The sequence below is a fragment of the Chionomys nivalis genome, chromosome 9, assembly GCF_950005125.1.
Source record: "Chionomys nivalis chromosome 9, mChiNiv1.1, whole genome shotgun sequence".
NCBI classification, from domain to species: domain Eukaryota; kingdom Metazoa; phylum Chordata; class Mammalia; order Rodentia; family Cricetidae; genus Chionomys; species Chionomys nivalis.
The window spans coordinates 55326098-55348440 of record NC_080094.1 but is presented as its reverse complement, the minus strand read 5'-3'; the positions used below and the strand labels follow the sequence as shown (position 1 = coordinate 55348440).

Sequence of the window (22343 nt, the reverse complement as noted above, 5' to 3'; positions counted from 1 at the left end):
TGTCCTGGAACTAGTTCTTGTAGACCAGGCTGGTCTCGAACTCACAGAGATCCACCTGCCTCTGCCTCCCAAGTGCTGGGATTAAAGGCGTGCGCCACCACCGCCCGGCCTGTTACTTTATTTTTGAGGCAGGATCCCATGTAACTCAGCCTGGTTCTTGATTTTTACTATGAAGCTGGAATTTCTGATCCTCCTGCCTCCACTCCCCAAGTACTGGAATTATTGCTTGTTGCAGACCACACCTAGTTTTATGTGGAGCTAGGGATAAACTCCAGGGTTTCATGCATGCTAAGCAAGCACTTCACTAACTGAGCCATATCCCAGGCCCATGGCTAATGTTATTACTATATACTGTTAAGTAGATGTTTTTTTTTTTTTTGTTTTTTTTTTTTTTTGTTTTTCGAGACAGGGTTTCTCTGTGGCTTTGGAGCCTGTCCTGGAACTAGCTCTTGTAGACCAGGCTGGTCTCGAACTCACAGAGATCCGCCTACCTCTGCCTCCCAAGTGCTGGGATTAAAGGCGTGCGCCACCACCGCCCGGCTTTTTTTTTTTTTTTTTTTTTTGGTTTTTTTGAGACAGGGTTTCTCTGTGGCTTTGGAGCCTGTCCTGGAACTAGCTCTGTAGACCAGGCTGGTGTTAAGTAGATGTTAAGAGCTCTGGCTGCTCTTCTAGAGGACCCTGATTGGTTCCCATCACCCACGTTGCAACTGACAACTATCACTAACTCTAGTTCCAGGGAATCTAGCACCCTCTTCTGGCCTATGAAGGCACTAGGCAAATGTGATGTACTCATACACATAAAATTGTAAGAAAAAAAAAAATCCGTCCTTTTTTTAAAAGAGGTGTGTGTGTGTGTGTAGTCAGGTGGCACACTTCTGCAATCCAGCAATAGGAAGGTGAGGGCTATTAGCCATGTCCATGCCATTTTGTGAAGCCCCTCCATTCTGATTGTTCCTAAAACTAAATGTCTTAGTTAGGGTTTCTATTGCTGTGAAGAGACACCATAATCATGGCAACTCTTACAAAGGAAAACATTTAATTGCAGCTGGCTTACAGTTTCAGAGGCTTATTCTTGTCATGATCTGAAAGAAAATGGCCCGCAAAGGAAGTGGCACTGTTTAAGAGGTGTGGCCTTCTTGGAGGAAGTGGGGTGAGGCTTTGAGGTGTCCTCCCTGGTGTCTCAGTTCACTTCCTGTTGCCTGCAGGTCAAAATGTAGGACCCTCAGCTCCTTCCCCAGCACCATGTCACACTGTGATGATAATGGGCCAAATAAACCTCTGAAAATGTAAGCCATGAAAGCCTTATAAAGGGTTGCCATGATCATGGTGTCTCTTCACAGCAGAAGAAACCCTAAGACAAATCCATCATCTTCATGGCAAGGCGCATGCCGGCATGCAGGAAGACACGATCCTGGAGAAGAAGCTGGGAGTTCTACATCTGGATCTGCAGGCAGCAGGGGACTGCTACATGAGGCCTCACTTGAGCATGTGAGACCTCAGAGCCTGGCTCCACAGTCTCCGGCACGCTTCCCCCAACAAGGTCACGCCTCCTAACAGTGCTTCTCCCTGTGGACCAGGCATTCAAACACATGAGTATATGTGGGCCATTTCTATCCAAAATAGCACACTAAAGTAGTTTGGTTTCCAGAACTGTAATAATTTATCTAGGGTCTTGTCCTCCTTGCTCTAGTTGAGTCCAGTGACACTTGTCACCTGACTTTTTAAAAATATTTATTTATTTATTTATTATGTATACAATATTCTGTCTGTGTGTATGCCTGCAGGCCAGAAGAGGGCACCAGACCTCATTACAGATGGTTGTGAGCCACCGTGTGGTTGCTGGGAATTGAACTCAGGACCTTTGGAACAGCAGGCAATGTTCTTAACCACTGAGCCATCTCTCCAGCCCCACCTGATTTTCTTTAACCCACTATGCACCTGATTTCCTCAGCTACCCCTAGCGGTGGTCAATCACTGGGTAAAAAAAAAAAAAAAAAATGAAAAAAAATATCAGTTTCCTCCCTCCTCTGCCCTCTGACTAACCTTCCCTCTCTGTAATGACCCTGTCTACAAGCTCCCACCTGCCTCTTCCTCAGGTGTCCATCCTACCAAGGCCCCTCTCTGGCCATCACCTCTCCTCCACAGCCCTCTTCCTTCTGCTGCTGTTCCTCCCCAAACCGGCCCCTTCCTTTCACTCACCTTCCTGTCACAGCCAAAGCTTTACTGCCTCTCATTTTAGACTGGTCCACCTGACTGTCAACTGTTCCTCTTGGCCAATCCCACTCAGTTCTTCTAAGAAGTTGCCATCCATGACCACCCCATGCCTGCCCACAGTCCCTAAATTTTTGGAATCCTTTGTGTTTCACCCCAACTCCCACGACTAAGAATTCCAGTGTCTTACCCGGTCCTCTGGCATGACCTTCCATGATATTTATCTAAGCTACTCTGACATCTGCCTTTTCTCTTGGGACTAGGAGGTAGGTGCAAGCACTCCTCATGCCCAGAACGGGGATAATTGTCCACTCTGTGCTGTGGTAGCGCTATGCACGATCCCAGCTGGAATCACCAACTCAATCCAGAAGCTTCCCAATGACAAGCCTATGGCTGCATGCCTCTGGCAGGAATTGGAAAAATCAATTACGGTAAAATCAAAGCGATTACTCAGGGAGCTGATGGGAATTGGGCCTTAATTTTTCACTCGCTGATCTGAAACTGTGATTAAATAGTCCAACCCTTGGCAGGGAGGAGCGGAGGTAGAAGCATCGAACGTTAGAGGTTGGCCGCATGCACCTCAAAGTCTTTAATAACAGAGAGGACCTTAAACCTTGAGTCTCAATGAGATCAGGCTAAATGTCAAAAACTGGAGGCAAACATGCCAGGCTTCACAGCAGAGAACTCAGAGGAGTGATGTCCCCACACTTCAGTGTGGCCTATGAAGGGCCTCCTTCAAATGTGGCCAGATGGGACAGGACATGGGGCAAGGGCCTCCTCAGGTCATGGCCTCAGCCTCAGCCCTGCCTCCTGTGTGGTGAACAAGGACACTGAAAATTAGGCTGTGCTCAGAAAGGTGCCAGTTCCCCTTGCGAATGCTTCTGTTCTCGCCAGGTCCCAATCACTGGACTCAGACCTCATGAGCTTGCTGCACTAACAACTACCAACAACCGAGGAGGTCCAGGAGGTGAAGCCCCTACTGCCGTAATCTCACCAAACCCAGGGTGATGCTGTAGTAACTGCTGAAGTTTTTTCTTTTTATTATGCAAAATTTTTATGTATATGGTTTTTCTGCCTGCATGTACATCTGTGTAGAATATGCATGTATATTGTAGAATATGCATTTCTGGTGCCTTTGGAGGCCAGAAGGGGGAGCCAAAGTCCCTGGAACTGGAGTTTCAGACGGTTGTGTGCTGCTAAGCAGGTGCTGGGAACTGAATACAGGTCCTATGGAAGAGCAGCCAGTGCTCTTAGACACAGAGCCAACTGTCCAGGCTCAGATTACTCCTTTGTTAATCTATTTGTGAGTGAATTACTCAGTTTTGCCTGAATTTGCTGAACCTCACCCTGTTTTAGGTAGGACACATCTACCTAACCTGTACAAGCTGCTCCATTGCTGTTTCTCCAGCCATCTTGGGCAAGCCTTTCCCATTTCTTCCTGGTCATTCCCCATTGTTCCCCGCCTCTCATGAGATGGAGCATTTTGGAAGAATTCCATGCCTCTATTATCTTCTATCACAAAGGAAGTAACTTCCTTCTTTCTTCTACTCTGTCCTTTCCCAGGAAGATCTTACACTTTCTGTTCATTGTCAATCCTTGTTCATTAGTTATTTTAATTCTTAATTTTTTGGTTTCTCTAGACATGGTTTCACTATGTAGACCAGGCTGTCCTGGAACTCACTCTGTAGACCAGGTTGGTCTTGAACTCACAGAGATCTGCCTGCCTCTGTCCGGGATTAAAGGCGTGTGCCACCACTGCCCTGCACTTTTATTTCAAAACTGAAATATAATTCCATCATATTCTCCTTTTTCCTTTCTTCCTCCAGTCCCATGTTCTCTTCCTTGTTCCTCTGGATACCATGGCCTTTTACTTTATTATTGTCACACATATAAATATATAAAGGTGACCTATCCAGTCCATTTGGTGTTATTTGTATGTACATGGTCCTCAACTGTGGTTAATCCTTGGGTGTGGGGTACCTTCTCCCTAACTCTACCATACCTTTAAACTACAGGACTCCACTTCTTGTGTGCCTGGACCAATACTCCCTTGCCCACCTCTTCCCATCCTTAAGGGACTTGAACCTATAATTATCAGATCCCAAGGCCCTACTGACTTTCAGCCACCAGCTGGCCACACAATGCTCCTGTTGTAGCAGTCCAAAGTCTAAAGTCTTCCACCCTAGTCCAAGACGTCACCTGAACAACCTATTCACTTGGGTGGTTCCCAACACCCTTTTATCCCACGTTTTTTCTTCCATCCCTCACTTCTCAGTCCTAGATCTCGAGATGCTGATCTGGGAACCTTTGCATAAGAGCAGCTCCAGGCTGTTAACACTGAGACTCTCCAGAGCCTCTGGAACTGGAGAATTCACCCAGGACCTGCTGCCTCTTGTGCTATATCATCAAGCCTTGTCTCTTCTCAGCACCCCGCCCCCAAGGCTCTCCAGCTAAGAGAACGGAGAGCCATCCCCAAAGACTCCTGGTATGTTCTCGGTAGCCTCCTCAATTGCCTTTCTGCAATGGGAAAAGGCCTCCTTCCCACCCTACACAATGCGTCCTTGTGCGACACCGAGTGTAGTGGGAGCTGTGGGCTGCGTTCCTGCCGCCCCAGCTCCGGTCGCCTGGCTAGCTTATGCCCCGAAATAACAACACACAAACTGTATTCTTTTAAACACTGCTTGGCCCATTATATCTAGCCTCTTCTCGGCTAACTCTCGCACCTGGACTAGCCCATGTCTAATAATGTGTGTAGCACCCCAAGGTGCGCTTACGTCCATCCTGGGTCGGAGCTTCATCGCATCTGCCCTAGGGAGCAGCTGCATGGCATCTGGCTCTGAGAGGAGCTGCCCTGCATCTAAGCTCACTTCCTCTTCCTCCCAGCATTCTGTTCTGTTTACTCCACCCACCTATGTTCTAACCTATGAGGGCCAAGCAGTTTCTTTATTATTTAACCAATGACCTTCCTCCATCAACCGACTTCTGCTTTCCTAAGGCGTACCTCTACTTGTCAGACTCCACACCACAGACTTCCAGCAATGGGCGCTCACACTGCCTCCCTTCCAACCTGCCAAGCCTAAAGACACTCCAGGACAGACATGGCGGGTGAGCGTCAGCACATTCCACCATTGGGGTCACTCAGCTGTGTCTTCACACTGGTGGCCATTGCTCAGGCTGTAAAGAAGCCCTCCCCACTCAGTCTGAGAGGACACGGCACAAAAGGTCATTACCATCCTTTCTGTCTCAAGCCCTTCACTCTGGCTGGCCCTCGTCTCTGCAGCCAGTAATAGACCTGCTTTCCTTTCTAAGGTTAACCTGCCCTATTCTAGATTGTTTTGCCTGCTGTCTTCATTTTGACAAGCAAGAAACCCCTGAGCACAGTGTGGTGCACAGGCTTTTAATCCGTAGGTACTTGGGATGCTGAAGCGGGAGGACCATGAGTTTGGAAGTGGCCCGGGCTACTTAGATCTTACCTCAAAACAAAAACTAAATCCAAACAAATCATCACCATTAACAACATCCCAAATCTAGCAGTCAGATGCTCGCTGTGGCAGCAGCCAGAAGCAGGAGTACACCCAGCTTGCCACTGGGGAGGGGAAATGGGATTAAGTGTGTGCTCTCAGCTTTGAAGAACAGAAACTAGCTAAAGCCAGGAAGAAAGGAGTCCCAAGAAGGGGCCAGGAGCTTGATGCTAAGCAAGTACCCAGCATCCTCAACGCTCCTCAATCAACAGGAAGTGGGCTTCTACCATGTCCCCTTCTCCCTTCTCTTTTCTTTCACCTCTTCTGACACTTAGTTCAGAAGCCTGGTCTTGGGGCAGTTTGTCTGTCACACCCTTCTCGGCAATCAAGGGCTGAAATATACCAAGTTCCTACTACTCCATTCTCTAAGGCTTTCCCGGACGGTCACCGTCCTTTGCTCCCATCATTTCTTCCTAGCAGGAAGTGGCACAGAGGCCCTACTTTCTCTACCCGGCCTCTTCTAAGTAACGTGAATGCGCAACATGAAGATGGCTGGACTGGGAAGCCGTGACTGCTACTTGCACGGCAGGGTTGCATCACCCTGGAGGGGTCCCAGAGGAGGATGGGCGAGAAGTCACATTTCTCCACGCCCACGAGGAAGAATCAGGCGTCAGTTAAGAAAGCTGACCCTGAAGGAGTCTGGTGGTCACAGAAACAGGCTTCACCATCTAGGACTACAGGGGTGACCCTGGAAATGACAGCAACCAGACAGGCTGCATCTGGGGAGGAGCCGCAGACACTCAATAGTGCACGGCACAGGTAGAACCCAGAGAGGACTGTCATGGAAGAAACAGTTTAACAACAAAGCCAGGTGGGGCGACACACACCAACATTTGGGGTCTTGTTGGAAAGTTAGGCTTACGGAGCTTTCCTGAAGCAGAATCTACATTTTAAGATCCCAAAGTAGGCTGGCATGGTGGTGCACTTGGAAGCTAGAGACAGGAAAACCAGGAGTTCAAGGCCAGCCTCCTCTATATAATGAGTTTGAGGCAGGCTTGAGTTAACTAGGGACCTGTTTCAAAAAAAACCAAAACTAAAACCAGGAAGAAGAAAAAAAAAAGATATCCCCAAATGATTCATAGTGTAATTAAGAATTATATCCTGAAGGGATGACTCAGGTTTCAGTTGCTTTTTCTACTCAATAGCTGAACTCTCAGGCAGATCCCAACAGCTGTAAACCCCCCCCCCCCCCCCCGAGCCTAAGACTCTAGTCTACGTTCCCGACTGTACACTTGAGGGAACCAACGAGCTTGGCTTCTCAGGGCCAGATGGTGTGGTGTGGAGTGCACGTGAGGCCCTATGGATGGACACACCCACGAAGATCAAGATACACAGTTCACTGCTCAGTCCGCAGGGCCATACTGTGTGTGCGCCCAGCCCAACCTCCCAGGCACAAGCCAGCCCAGGAACCTTCCAATAAAGCCCCAGGCAGGAGCCTGTCAAAACAGGTCTAGCACAGCCCTGGTTTCCAAGGCTGCACATTCAGACCCGTGATCTGAAAATCCACCTACAGGGCCTTCATGCCTAACTCCTGTACTGAGGGGACACGGTCAGCAGGGCTGCTCTGCCCATGTAGCTCATGCCTTTATCTTGGACTGGGCTCCTGGACTGGCTGACAAATTCACCTTTAGCCCATCTGGAACTCTCTCCAGCCATTTTTTTGTTTGTATTTTAAGGATAAAACTGCCCCTAGCAAGCTAGGATGTTTTCTTTTACACATAAAATAGACGTTTTCAAAGTGGACAGGTGGGGTATGAGACACTTGTGTTCAAAGCCTTTTACGGAGGACCCCAATCCTCTGACCTGGAAAAGGAGATCATGGCACGTTAGGTCTGCCTGCAGCGACTGCGCCAGCGCACAAGGAATGCTGCAGCGTTTGCGTGTGAGAGAAGCTGCTCGAGGACCTCAGCTGTCGGGTCCCCAGAGACAGCCACTGTGGATCTTGGCAAGAGCAGGAGGCTTTGTGGAGATGCAAACTGGAGAGACCTCCATCTGATGGGTGAGCTGACTCACTAGGTCACAGCAGCCCCAGCAGGGATGGAGCAGGGGATGGTTCACTGGGGAACTTATGCCAATGTACTCTGTATGAGGCCTTGGTCACGTTCACCAGCAAGAAAACAGGACCCGGGCCATTAGCCGTGCTGCTGGAAAATGAAGTCCTCAGGACTGGAATAGCAGCTAGCCAGCCGGCAGCCAGTCTGTCTGTCTCCATCAAGTTCATGGGGTGAGCCAGGGCTAGGGAGGCCATGCTCAAGTCACCGGGAATGGCATGAGCCCCGCTCAAAGGTGATGCAAGAACATTTCGGTGTTGTAGGCTCGGCCACAGAAACAGCCACAGAAACAGTGACTGCCACAGGCAGGCAGCTAGTGCCCTTTTCTCAACTGACCAGTCAGCTGTCAAAAACATAGACTCTGGAGTCCCCAGGAACTCATTTTACTGTTTTCTTTCACAATTCTTACAAGTACCAAACTTTGGGATACTGTTAATATTCATTACTACTGTCTAACTCTGCCTGGTCCAGGCTGGGTCACACTGTCCAGTTAGGTCCTGAATCGCAAGGAACCCACATCTCCAAGGTCGACACTGCATGCCAGGCACTTGGTCAAGCCTACTCTGATGGGTGGAGGCAAAGCCCCGAGTTCAACATTGCTCTTGAGCAAACACACAGCATACAGTGTCCCACTACCCTATCCCTTTGATCGAAGTAGATCTGCATTCTTCTGACCCTGTCAAATCTCCAAGGGTGGGGCTACTTTGGGTTCTAGAAAGGCAGCTGCAAAGACCACAGACACTTTAATTTACATAAAATTATCTCACTCCATTTTATTTAAGATTTTTTTAAATCCAGTTAGTAAAAGAAAGATGTGTCTCTCTTTATACATATGTACAAGTTCAGCTATAAAAATAGACAGCACATTCAAAGAGAAAAAGGCTTGGCATTTTTCTGATCCCCTCTAAAGAGCATCTGTACACAGGAGTCAGGGTTTGGGTAGGGGAATCTTTATGATTTAAATTAAATGATTTCCCCTACACCTACTCCAAAAAAAAAAAGTTTAAAAAAATCACTCTATCTAAACTCAATTCCGCGATTTTCAGGTGTGCAAATTAGAGGCTGGCCCGCCCAGAAGCACCTGTTTCCACCAGGGACATCAGGTGGAAAGCCCTCCCAGTCGCCCCTTTCCCCTCTCAGAGGGCAGCAAGCTCAGGCAAGTGGGGCGGGGCTGGGAGGGTTGGTGCTGAGCTTGCTCCCTCCCCATCTCACTCCTGCTGTCCCTTTTTTCTCAGTGCAATACAGACAGTGCATACAGCCAAGCAGGGGGCTGGCGGGCAAAGCCAGGGAGACTGTGCATTCAGGACGGACAAAGGGGCATCTGCAGGAGGGCGGTGAGGGTGTCCTGCTGATTGAGGTGGTTCCTGGTCTCTTGACTGGCTTCTGGGAAGCCCCTTGAGGGGGGGCTGCTGCTACTGTTGCTGGTGGGACCTAATGCTTCCCTGGTGTGAACATGTTGGACAGTGGAAGAACCTAGGAAAACTGCCTGTGGGTCTGCTTCCTCCAGCCGCTATCATCCGTATCATCCACCTCCTCTGGCATTTGTTGCACGCTTCAGTGACAACACTGTGGCAAACAGAGTTTAGAGACCCAGGAGAGCTCAAGGCTGTGGGTACCAGGGAACCATTTCCTCCCTTTCTAGCCCTGTAAGAAATCATAACCTTCAGAGAGGTCTCCACTATGGAAGGCTCTTCACAGCACCGGTGGAGCCTTCATGAGGGGCATGGCCAGAGCTGGAGTGGGATGGGGCTGGATACAGTGTGCCTGAGCATCTAAAAGGGGTCTATGCCAGGCCCTCCCCAGAAAGAGGTTAAGACTCGGCCGTAGAGTTCATCTGGGATGCTGTGGGGCCGAACCCAGGACACTCCTTTGGAACTAGGTGATCAAAGTGCTCACACCGACCACCTGCCTGTCCTCTTCTGCTGTAACTGGTCTTTTCCACTCTCCAAAGAGGATGCAAGATGCCACACTGGGTAACCATCCAAAGACCGCCTGTGGCCTGGGACTGTAGCCCCTGGTTTGGTTGAGGGAAGCTAGAGGGCAGAGATGGTTACCGTCCTCCAGCAGGGTTGGTGCCTTTGCCCTGTTTCCGGATCAACGAGTCTGAGGCTAGGCTGCTGGTCATGTGGAGGCTCTTAGGAGTCCCAGGAATATTATTTCCTTTGTTCAAAGGGGAACTTAAGGGAGAAGAGGCGCTTGAAGGTCCAAAGTCAGCAAGGCCAGTAGGTCGGACAATGGATGTCTGCAGAGGACTGCTTGCGGAGATTCCTGAGGGGACGGAGAAAATCACAATGACCCTTTAATCCCAGCATTTGGGAGGCAGAGGCAGGCAGATCTCTGTGAGTTCGAGACCAGCCTGGTCTACAAGAGCTAGTTCCAGACAGGCTCCAAAACCACAGAGAAACCCTGCCTCGAAAAACAAAAAAACAAACAAAAAACAAACAACAAAAAAAAGGGTAACAATCCTGGCTGTCCTGGAACTCAGAGAACCGCCTGTTTCTGCCTCCTGAGTACTGGGATTAGAGGTGTGTGTCTTATTTATTTCAGGGGTCTCTACTCTACTCTCCAACACGTCTGGCCAGGGGATATAAGGTGATCCAGCCTATCTTGTGTCTATACCCAGTCAATTCCCTAGCACTAGCCAAGGCTACCTCTGCTTTCCAAGACATGTCATGTCAAGGACCTGGGTTAACCTCTCATTTTTGGTGACTGTCCTTGGACAGCAATGAACTTTTCCTTCCCAAATAGGAGACAAACACCTCCTTCTCATACCTCAACAGTGTCTACCATGTTTGTTCTGTTTATTTGCTTTTCTTTTTTCCAGTAGCCCGAGCTGGTCTTGTCAAACTTAGTATATAGCAGAGGATAACTTCAAACTCTTGATTCTCCTGCCTGTACTTCCTAAGCAGGGAACTACAGGCGTGCACCACTATGCCTGGTTATGTTTCTTCTGTATTACCTGCTCACCCACAGTGGTATAGTTCACTTCTAGACCAATCTTTCTCATTTTTCACTCCCACTTAGCACTCCTGAAGACGTTTCCGGGCCAGTCTATCTCCTTAGCCTACCTCCGGTATCCCTCCTGCTTCTGCTCTGATGTGTCTGACATTGCCCCAGCCATGGATTAGCCCTGCCATAGCAGCTTTGATTAATCAAAGGGTTAAGAAACAGCAGCATAAGCTACTGTACTTATTTTCTTAGTAAACCAATAAATGAATGCTGAGGCTCCTGCAGTGGGAGAAAGGAGGTGAATCAACTTTTACTGAGCACTCACAACAGGCCAAGCACTTTCTATACAAGTGTGCCTTTCTCTGCTGTAACCATCCTGAGCCATCAGAAGTTCAAGGTCACCATGGTCTGTATCATTGAGAACAAGCTCAGTTTAGGTACACGCGACTCTTACCTTAAAATCTAACAAGATCCCCACAAAAAACTATGAGCTACACTAAGCCCACACGACATTTTTGTTTACAGCAGGGTGTCACTATGTAGCTCTGGCTCGTTTAGAACTCGCCTCTGGGTGCTGAGACAATGGATGTGTGCCACCGTAGCTGAGGTCAGGCTCTACACAGGGCGTGGAAGTAGTGCTATGAATGGACAGCCTGCATTCTGACTGCAGTCATCCTTTCTGTCTCCACCACAGCAGCCGCCAGTCCTCCTGCTAAGCTCTTTCCCATCGGCTCTTGCCATGTCTTTCCAACCCCGACTTTTTTTTTTTTTGAGACAGGGTTTCTCTGTGGCTTTGGAGCCTGTCCTGGAACTAGCTCTGTAGACCAGGGTGGTCTCGAACTCACAGAGATCCGCCTGCCTCTGCCTGCCGAGTGCTGGGATTAAAGGCACCATCGCCCGGCCCAACCCTAACTTTCATTGCTCCTCCTCAGCTAACCTGGCTGGTAAGCTCAGTGAACCTCAACATGCCAGGGTAGCTGCCAACTCTTATGTTTGCCCAAATCCTTTCTCACTCCCATCCTCCTGCTATTCTGAATGACAGCCTACAATCCTTACAGTGGTCCATGGCTCCTCTCCCTCTGACCTGTAACCACAGGAAACTGGCCTCTTTGTACTTATCTGTATACTGTCTGATACTATTTATAAGCCATCCACCAAACGCTCCTCTGCTGGCTTGTTAGACTCAAGGGCAGGATCTATGTGCTCCACTGCTTTATCCTATGTGCACCAGGTGTTTGCTGCCTAAGATGACAGCTCAGGTAGCTGCTTGCATGTTAACTATCCTTGTTTGGATTACTAAAAATAACTGTCTCAGAAAAAGAAACAAACAAACCTAGAGTTAAAAAAAGAAAAGGCAGGAAAAGGGAATGTTTTAAATGCGGCCCCCAATTCGGCTCACTCTGGCCTTCTCCTCCAAAGACAACAATTTATCAAGGCAAGAGGGCAAGGGGCAAGTCAGAACTGCTCAGTTTGAAGCTGGGCTCCAGGATTTTGGTCTGGAGTACCCTGCACACCCTACCTTGTAGGATGCTAAACAGATTCTTGGACAGTCTTTGATTGCTGTCTGCAGCCATCCTGGTCTCTCACCTTTAGACACGTTGTACCCGTATGCGGCATAAGCAGCTGCAGAAGCCGCTGCAGCCCCTGCTTTGGCTCCTGCCATCGCAGCAGCACTGCCTGCTGTGGACTTGCGGCTTCGGCCTTTCCCTGCTCCTTTGGCTGTGCTTCCTGAACCCTTGGGGCGGCCTCGGCTTCGAGCTGAGTGACCACGTCCTGCAGCTGGCACTTCCTGAATGGAAATTCCTGTGGAAACAAATAGCCAAGAAGGAAAAAAATAAATCTCTTAAAACTTTAACAAATATTCCCTTGACAGGGAATGCTAATGCTGGCTCTCAAGGTATTCTGTTTTGTTTGAGACAAGATTTCCTAATGTTGCTCAGGCTGCCCTCAACCTCCTGATCTCAAGTAATCTCCCAATCTTAGTCTCCTGAGTTCTGGGACTACAGGCACAGGATATGGTGCCTGGCTGGCTGATATCTGAGAACATCTGGGATTGTCTTTTAACACAGCTACGCTCTTCAAACTGTCTTTCCTTCTAAGGAGTGGCTTCCGCCATGGTTATTTTCTTATTACTGTACCCAACGACTTTCTGTGGGAAATTAAAGTGTTTCTGCCTTGGTCCTCTATTTCTTACATTTTTCCTGGGTATTGGATCTAGGCCTTGGGTATACTATACACACACTCTACCACCAAACCACAGAGCCAGCCCTACTTCTAAGGTTGTTTTTGTTTTTTAATTTAAATTTTCAGACAGGGTCTCACTGCATGGCTGAGACTGGCCTTCACTTCAAGACCTTCCCACCCATCCTCCTCACACCACTGCGTTCAGTCCTATTGTTCCTCAAGAAACAGCGATGACACTGGGCCTCACCAACAGAAGAGAAGCGCCCCCACAGCTAACTCAATCAAACAACTAGCAAAGCAGGGCTTGGGAGATGGCTCCGCTGCTAAGGCCCCCACGCGATCTTTGAGAGCTGAGTTCGGATCTCTGGTACCTATAAAAGTGTGGCAGCATGTGTGCTGGGGATGGGGAGGGCCGAACTATGTCTTCTACACACAACCAGGAAAGATGCCCACTGCCAGCCTCTGACTTCCACATGCATCTACACCTATGCATGCTCTCACATTCCACACTGCAACAGGAACACGCGCGCACGCACACGCACACTTAAATAAAATCTTTTGTTCCACTTTACTCTTGGAAGAAGAAATAAAATTTCTGTATCTGGGTTCGTAAGATGGCAACTGGATACCAAGCCTGATGGACCAGAGTGGTGGAAGAGAGAACGAACTCTCATAACCTGTCCTTTGGCTTCCGCATGTGTGCATACACACAATAAATAAAAATGTGCCTACCAGATGGTGGTGGCGCACGCCTTTAATCCCAGCACTCGGGAGGCAGAGGCAGGTGGATCTCTGTGAGTTCGAGGCCAGCCTGGTCTACAAGAGCTAGCTCAAGGACAGGCTCCAAAGCTACAGAGAAACCCTGTCTCAAACAAAACCAAAATGTGTCGATGTGGTGAGGCATGCCTTTAATCCCAGGATTTGGGAGTCAGGGCATGCCAGAGCTCTTATGAATTTAAGGCCAGTGTGGCCTACATAGTGAGTGCTAGAGCTATGTGACAGACCCTGTCTAAAAACACAAAACAAAAAAGTTATTAAAGAAGAAAAGTAGTGGAGCAGGCTGGGCTGCATGAGATGGCAGCGTCACTTACCATTCACAGTGTCAGAGACAGAGCCTGTTATGGAAGCAGGAGAATTGGTGGCTCGAGACTGAGGAGCTGAGGAAGCTGGGTCATCCACAATAACCAACATGTCACTGCTGCTTTCATCAGGGGGAATGGAGCCAGTGTGCAGCTCACTGCTGATTGAGATCTAGAAGCAAAAAGGTTGAGATAATAGTCTCACTGGCTGCAGCCCTCACGCTCAAGTGACAAGCTCAGGGGACATGCATGTATTTCTCTCTCCTGACTCCTGCCTTGGGTTCTGAGAACCAGCCTGTCCTTATGCAATCCTCTCCCACAAGGCTGGAAGTGAACAGTGCCCAGCGGCTTAGCATCATGTCCCTGCTGCGAGGTCAGGATGCAGTCTCACTGCTGTGATGAAGACATTCAGAAGGAGCCTCACCTCACTGAAAGGGCTGGGCATGGCCGAGTCTACACTTATAAAGGAGTCATCGCCATCAGCAGAGAGGTTGGAGTTATCAGCAGAAGGAACAAATGGGATCACGAGGTTCACACCCTCTTTTCTCCTTTTCCCATCCAATTCATCTTCCTTTTTCTTCTGGGAATACAAGTCAGAAAATACATAAAAAACATGAACATTTAGCTCAAAGGGAAAAGTGAGATTAGGAAATAAAATGATTACAGGCAGAGTCTTGCTATTGGCTCCAGACAGCCTGCTACTTGTTATGTCTCCTGGTCTGATCTCATCATCCTATCTCAGTCATCCAAGTGCTGGGACTACAGGCACACACCACTGCACTGGCTTGAGATAGGCTCTTGGTCTACAACTCAGACTGGCCTCAAACTTTCCATCTTCATGCCTCCATCTTCTTGAAAGCATCACCATTTTGTCTCAGTTTCTTTTCTGCGTGTATAGGTTATGTGTATTCTGAGGATTGAAGCAAGGTCTCTCACCTTTTAGGCAAGTACTCCAGCAAAGAGTTACATCTCAAGCCCTAAATCACCATATCTTAAAGGAAGTAAGAACTCACCGAGGAGGAGGAAGGTATACCGTGTCTCTCCACACCCTCTACTGGGCCCGCTTATCTACTCATTCATTTATTACTTATTTATGTGTGGATGCGCATGTACTGCGTTCATGTGGACATCAGAGGACAACTTGTGGGAACTGGTTCTTCCCTTCCACCACATGGGCTCCTGAGACCAAACTCAGGTTGTTAGGCCCTTTTCTGGAGTCATGTTGTCTACATCTATTACAGGGTGAGGAGTGTGCAACACTGTGTAGTTCATACTGTCACTGGGTACTTTCTATTCTACACTCAGAGCAAAATGACATCTCATCTAAATTGTTAATCTACAACAGCAAAGATAGCTCAGTAGGTAGAGGTGATTGCCTTTGAAGCCTGGGATCCCAGCTCAAACCCCAGAATCCAAATAAAGGCAGAAGGAGAGAACCAACTCCACAAAGTTGTCCTCTGACGGTCCCACCCGAAGTGTGGCATGTGCACATGAACACACACACTAACATTCTCACACACAGAAGAACTGCTAGTTCCTGTAATGCCCTACTGTGAAAGCCCCTTTTATTCTGACAGGTTGTCTGTCCTCCCTTCTTCATTCACACCCTTTTTAAAGGCACAGGGATGATACCCAAGTGCTCTAACACTAAGCCACGCCCCCTGAATGTTGAAGGTATTTTTATTTTAAGTAGTGGCAATAATGGGTTAGATATGAGAACAGAGTGAGGAAAGAGCCTGCCTGGGAACGGGCAGAGATAGCAGTTCTGGCCAGGAGGACATTATCTTTCATTTTTTTGATTTTCCAACTCTATAAAAGAAGCAAGCGCAAAGTGTCCCCAGGCTGAAACTGACTCTTCATTAAAAGGGGCTATAATACAGCAGCTCTAGGCTGCTGACTACCAAAGGGATCCAGCCGCAGCCTTTTATTTCTGAGTCAGTCTTTCTGTGTGGCTATGGCTGGCCTGGAACTCAGAGACATCCTGCCTACCTCTGTCTCCCAAGAGCTGGGAAAGGAGGATTTTGTGAGTTTCAGGCCAACCTGGTCTCCACAGTGAGTAGAAAGACTCCATCTCAAAAAATAAAAACAAAGTTCTATAAAAGCTAGTAATATCACCCTAGCTCTCACAGTTATCACTGACAGATGGGTCCCAGTCCAACTGTGACCAACACTAGGGTCTCTGAAAAGGAACACAGCTCGCACTGCATTTGCTGTCTTTACCTCACCAAAGAAAACGTTCACACAGATGGGGTTAGTGAGCTGGCTCAGCAGACAGAAGCACTTGTTCGCCAATCTGGAGGATCTGGTATTAATCCTCAGAACCCACATGATGAAGAAAACCAACTCTCTAGTTCTCTGATCTGCACGTGCAGACCACGGTTCACCATGCACGTACAAATCCGCACGCACACATGTTCCAGGCCCTGTCAGCCCCCACCTTCTCTGCATATTTCTCCCGCTTGCGTTTTCGTTCTTTCACTCGGTTGGTCTCTTCCTGCTGCCGTTTCTCCTCCTGTCGTAGTCTCACTACCAAGGAAACATAAAAAGACTGAAGAGCCTTTGTGAATCTTAGGAGCATATCCTCTAGTGATCCCTAAGGTATAATTCTGTGTGGTTTAAGAAAAACACTGGTATTGCTGCATGTCTTTTTTTTTTTGATTTTTCGAGACAGGGTTTCTCCATAGCTTTTTGGTTCCTGTCCTGGAACTAGCTCTTGTAGACCAGGCTGGCCTCAAACTCACAGAGATCTGCCTGCCTCTGCCTCCCGAGTGCTGGGATTAAAGGCGTGCACCACCACCGCCCGGCCTGCTGCATGTCTTTAATTCAGCACTTGGGAGGCAGAAATGAGATCCCTGGGGCAAGCATATTTCTGAGTTTGAGACCAGACTGGTCTACAAAGAGAGCTCTAGGACAGCCAGGGATACAGAGAAAAACCCTGTCTAAAAAAACAAACAAACAAAAAGAGCTTATATTTTTAGATGTGGGGTTGTGGAAGTGCTCACAGGAACTCACAGGACAAATCTAAAATTGAATAGTCTCAAAATCTAGAAACTCTAGGTGAAAGGTCTTTATGGTTAGAGCAGCTTGCTGTTGAAATTCTATATAAAATGTTTCTCTGGGCCAGTGAGAGGGCTCACCAGGTAAAGAAACCTGTTGTCAAACCTGAATTTGAACCTAGAACCCATAGAGTGGAAGGTGACCACAATATCCTAACACGCATGTGCCATGGCATGCGCATGCACGCACACACATGTATTTAAATTCATAAATATAAACGTACACATAATTTAAAATAAAAATAAACTTTGGCCTTGGCAAACACAGTGCTCATCTCTTCAGTGGTTCTGGGGAGGATAGAACACGAGCTGCCAGAGTACGTACGTTTCTTCTCCAGCTCCTCATCATCTAGAAGAAGGCTAACCACCTCTTTGGGTTTCAAGGTATCTGGTTTGAAGTTCCCGCCAGAAATCACCATTCGCTGAATCTACACAAAGTGGATTAAAATGTCATCTCCAGGTATCCACTCCCATACAGCAAACATCCAGAATCACCCCTCTGAACCAACTCCCACGGGAGGTATTGGTTTTACTATTTCTTGTTCACTAGGCTGATTCCTCCACAACATTTGTCCCCAAAAAAGAGGCTGGAGAGAAGGCTCAGCAGTTAAGAACACTGGCTGCTCTTCCAGAGGACCTAGTTTCAGTTCCCAGTACCCACATGGCAGCTCACAACCATCTGTAACTCCAGTTCCAGGAGATATGATACCTTCACACCAATGCACATAAAATAAATTTAAGTAAATTTTTTAAAAAAGGACAATTGTTGATTTTATTTTTTGGCTTGGGATTATTAATAGTCAGCTAAAAATAACTCAAAACGTATCACTATTCTGGCACACAGGCAAGAGGAGGCAAACTGAGGCTGATTCTGTCATACACAGGCCCTCTGTGGTGTCGGTGCACACACGAACAGCCTGTGTATGGGTTCTGATGCTTACCGTGACTAATGAAAGACAAGACTCTTAAACAGTCTCAGTCCAGCTACTGTGACTGGCTTCCACCCCTGCAGCGTGATCCCTCCCTTCCTGCTTACTTACCTCACTCTTTTCCTTGGCTCTCTGCAGAATGCGCTCCTCGATTGTGCCTTTACAGATCAGCCGGTACACAGTGACCTGCTTTGTTTGCCCCAAGCGGTGGGCCCTATCCATGGCCTGTTGGTCTACAGTGGGGTTCCAGTCACTATCGTAGAAAATCACCTGCATAGGCCAGAAGAGAATACAACAAAGACTGATGTACTCTGGGTGCAGGACAGAAATTCTGAGAGCAGTACAGTCACTCATCTGTCTGTAAACACTGATGCTAGCCAGGTCAGAGTTTTTTTTTGTTTTGTTTTTCAATCATCTATGTAATGATAAGAAAGTAAGTCCTTAGAAGACCAAGCTGTATGTTTGTTGCTCTTGGAAAAACAGGCACGCTCCTGGTCTGTCCACAGCTTATTGAAAAGATGGAAGTATCGCCTGGAGAGATGGCTCAGTGATTAAGAGGATGAGTACCTGAGTTTTATTCCTAGTACCCAACAGGAGGCTAATGACCTCCTGTAACTCCAGTTCTAGGGTCACCTGACATCTCTAGTTTTCATGGGGTGTACACACACACACGATTAAAAATAAAATATATTAAAGGGGGGATATAAGGCTGCTGGTTTGTGCCTGTAGTCCCTGATATTTGGGAAGCTTACATGGAAGGATCACTTGAGCTTATGAGTTTAAGATTAGGTTGGAATGTGGACACTAAGAGAGACTTACATAATCTACATGGGAAGTAAAAAGTAGAAAAAGGACTGAAGGGGGGAGGGAAGAGGCAGGGAGGGGAGCAGAGAAAAATGTAGAGCTCAATAAATATCAATAAAATAAAAAGACTATGCTTGACAAAACAATAAACTCTCTTAAACACATAAAAACCCAATAATACAGTTAATATTGTTGGGTGGTAGTGGCATATGCCTTTAATCCCAGCACTTGGGTAGAGGCAGGCGGATCTCTGTGAGTTCCAGGCCAGCCTGGTCAACAGATCAAGTTCCAGGACAGGCTCCAAAGAGACAGAGAAACCCTACCTCGAAAAACAAACAAACAACCCCCCCCAAAACCCCAAACCAATGAAATGCCACTACAGGATTCCCTGCAAAGAGACTCACACAGTTCTCCTAGCTTTCCTCAGTTCCCATCAACATCACTTCCTATTCCACGAATCCTAAAATGCTACTTCTAGTCTGCAGTACAAAAAACATCCAATAAAATCAGGTGACCCTAAAACTCAATCCTAAAATTTTTTTTTTTTTTTTAATTTTTTACTTTTTGAGTCAAGGTCTATTATGTAGCTCTACCTGTCCTAGAACTCACTGTGTAGACAAAACTGGCCTCTACCATCCTGAGATCCACCCACCTCTGTCTCTTGGGTGCTGGGGTTAAAGGCATGTGTTACCACTACCTGGCTCTCTCCCTCCTAAGGACCACAGGCTTACGATCCAATCATTCAGCCTCAGCAGTGCATATGAAAGGGAGGGCATTGTTCATGTCTGGATCAGCACTTATCATGGCCAAGATGCCAGGACTACCTCATTTTCAAATTTTCCCCCATGTATGGACTTGCCGCAATGCCATTATACAGTATGAAGTCACCACCCTGGCTCATGGAATCTGGATAATTCTGTGAAAGTGGGAATCCTTAGAATCGAATCTTCTATCAACCTGTTACTTCATCTGCAAACAGCTGCTTATCCAGTATCAATCTCAAGTCAAATTTCTACAAGGAGTAAATGATCAGCTCTAGTTCAAAGGAACTGTATTCTGAGGCTCACCACTGTCGGTGATGCCGAAGAACACAATGGGGCTGAGCATGGCCAAGAGCAGATGACAACCAGGCAGCAGCATCGCAAGGCCTCCTGTAACATGATTTTAAGGACTCTTGCTCTGTGTTGCCTTTCCTATTGCACAATGCTGTTTTTCTTTGGTTTGGGGTTCTATGAGACCCCATCTCATGGAACTCACACTAGCCTAGAACTTGCTACATAGCTAAGGTTGACCCTGAATACCGATCCTTTGGCCTCTACTTCCCAATTGTGAAATATTTATTATTCATAAGCAATTTATTTGTGTACTGAGTGCTGGATCTCCTGGAAACAAGGTTACAGATGGCTATGAGCTGTCATATAGGGACTGAGAATAGAATCAGGATCCTGGCTGCTCTTCCAGGTCTTGGGTTCAATTCCCAGAACCCACATGACAGTTCACAACAGTCTATAACTCCTGTTCCAGGGGATCTGACACCCTTACACAGATATACATGCAGGCAAAATTTGTACAAAAATACAAATAAGTTATTAAAAATATTTTCAGGAAGAGCAAACTAAGGAAATATAGATTTAATAAAAAGGAGACTTAGATGGGGCCAGATGGCTCAGCTGTAAAAGACGCTCTTCCAAAGGACATGGATTCAATTCCCAGAGCCCACAGCAAACAACAACTCACAACCTTCTATAACTCTAGTTCCAGGGAATTTGACACCCTCTTCTGACACCAGCGCAAGTGGTGCACAGACACACATACAATCAAAACACCCATATACAAAATAAAATATTTCAACATTCGGATTATCTAACATGTAAAAATGACACACACACACACGTGATAAAATCACAAGTGAAAAGAGTATCTTGAAATGTTAAAGCCTGGCAATGGTCCAGCATGACCTCACAGTAGACAAGCCTACACCATGAATCATAAGATTGCCTTAATTTAGCATTTGCATTTTCTCTAGACATCTCGGTGACAATCAAACCCCGATTCAACTTGGGATCTTCTGGGCTCATAAACAGAAAACTAAAGCTTAAGAAAATAAAAGATGCATTTGGAAAGAGAACAGAATAAAACAGAATACTGTTTAGAAAAGAAAAAAAAATCACAGGAAAAGCAGTAAAGCATATATATAAATTAATAGGTTAAAGCAAGAATAAGAGAAAAGAATGAAACACAAAAGATAGATGAACACTGGGATCACCATGTGACCTGGTGGGTGTGCTGGTGTGTGTGTGTGTGTGCAGAACTGAGTGCTCAAGTGAGACACAGAGGACACCCGTATTTCAGGTTTCTGGTGCTCAGTGAGACAGTCTAGAGACAAACAAGTAACAATTAAAGGACTAGAGATGACTTAGCTAGGGTGATGAAAGACTGTGATGCAGAATGTGCGGCCCAGCAATGACTAAGGTGAAATCTATGAACAGAACCTTCATAAAGCTGTAAACCCCAAACAGGCATGGTGAGAGTTGGCATGGTGCTTTCGGATTGGATTATATAGGCCAAGGAATGAGGGAGTGAAATAGGGAACAGGGAAAACTCTACAGGAAGTGGGACTGGGGCTTTTTCTAAGAGAACACATTAGTCCAGTCCCCTGGGAGAACTAAAAGCTAACTCCATTGGGCATAGGGCATACCATGTTACCACTAAGAGATAAAAAGCTCCCAGCCCCCTCTACATGTAAACACCTGAAACAAGTCAGACAGAGAGAAAAAATAAATCTGGGCAGTTTATTATAACAATGGCCCCCTAAACAGAGTCAAACATAAAGATATCCTTAATCCATAGAGATATGCAAAGAACATGGTAAACATCATCTGCTAAAACCATATTTTCACTAACCAAGTAGTCTAGATAGTTCCCAGTGTTTACATACACATGCTTACAATCACTTCTGCAATCATTAAGACATCAAGTCTTTCCCCAATGAGGCACACTATGTATGATCAAATAAATTAGAAACAAAATACCTGATGAGTAGCCCAGGAACTCGTTCAACTTCATCAAACCAGAAGAGACGCATTGGTTTCTTAAATGGTGTCAAATGTTCCACTACTTTGTTACTCTATTTACTTTTACTTTATTAAAAAAGTTTATTATGTTATTTATTTATTATAATGACTACAAACTTGGTGCCAAGTTAATAATTTAAAAGGGACGCTTTGTGGTTAGAAGTCTTATGTGGACTTTTTGCAGCTTTGTGGTAGCAGATAAAATGAACACTACTAATAAGCTTTGGTTTGGCCACAGAAGTCAAACTGAAAATAGTCAAGCTAAGAAAGGAATATTGCTTTCTTAAAACATTTTTTAGACTTACTTAAGTGTATTAATGTCTTGTATGTACGTGTGTCCCTGGTGCCTGCGGAGGTCAGAAGAAGGCATCAGGTCTCCTGGAACTGGACTTACAGACATATGTGAACAGCATGTGGGTGCTGGGAATCAAACTCAAGTCCTCTCTTGACTGCTGAGCCATTTCTCCAGCCCAGGAATACATTTT

At 46.8% G+C, this 22343-nt stretch overlaps 1 protein-coding gene across 3 annotated transcripts in view; it reads right to left on the bottom strand.

The window, feature by feature from the left end:
• Positions 1-8544: 8544 nt before the first annotated feature.
• Ino80 (INO80 complex ATPase subunit) overlaps positions 8545-22343 on the bottom strand; it is a 110384-nt gene continuing 96585 nt past the window's right edge. For 2 of the 3 annotated variants that reach the window (XM_057780893.1, XM_057780891.1), the window contains exons 30-36: positions 18092-18250; positions 17377-17479; positions 16433-16521; positions 14420-14575; positions 14008-14167; positions 12320-12535; positions 8545-10051 (exon numbers count right to left, since the gene is read on the bottom strand). In XM_057780893.1, coding sequence (XP_057636876.1) covers positions 9834-10051; positions 12320-12535; positions 14008-14167; positions 14420-14575; positions 16433-16521; positions 17377-17479; positions 18092-18250 — 1101 coding nt within the window. In that variant the 3' untranslated portion in view covers positions 8545-9833. The remainder of the gene's footprint in view (positions 10052-12319; positions 12536-14007; positions 14168-14419; positions 14576-16432; positions 16522-17376; positions 17480-18091; positions 18251-22343) is intronic. The other variant, XM_057780892.1, reaches the window with a different exon arrangement.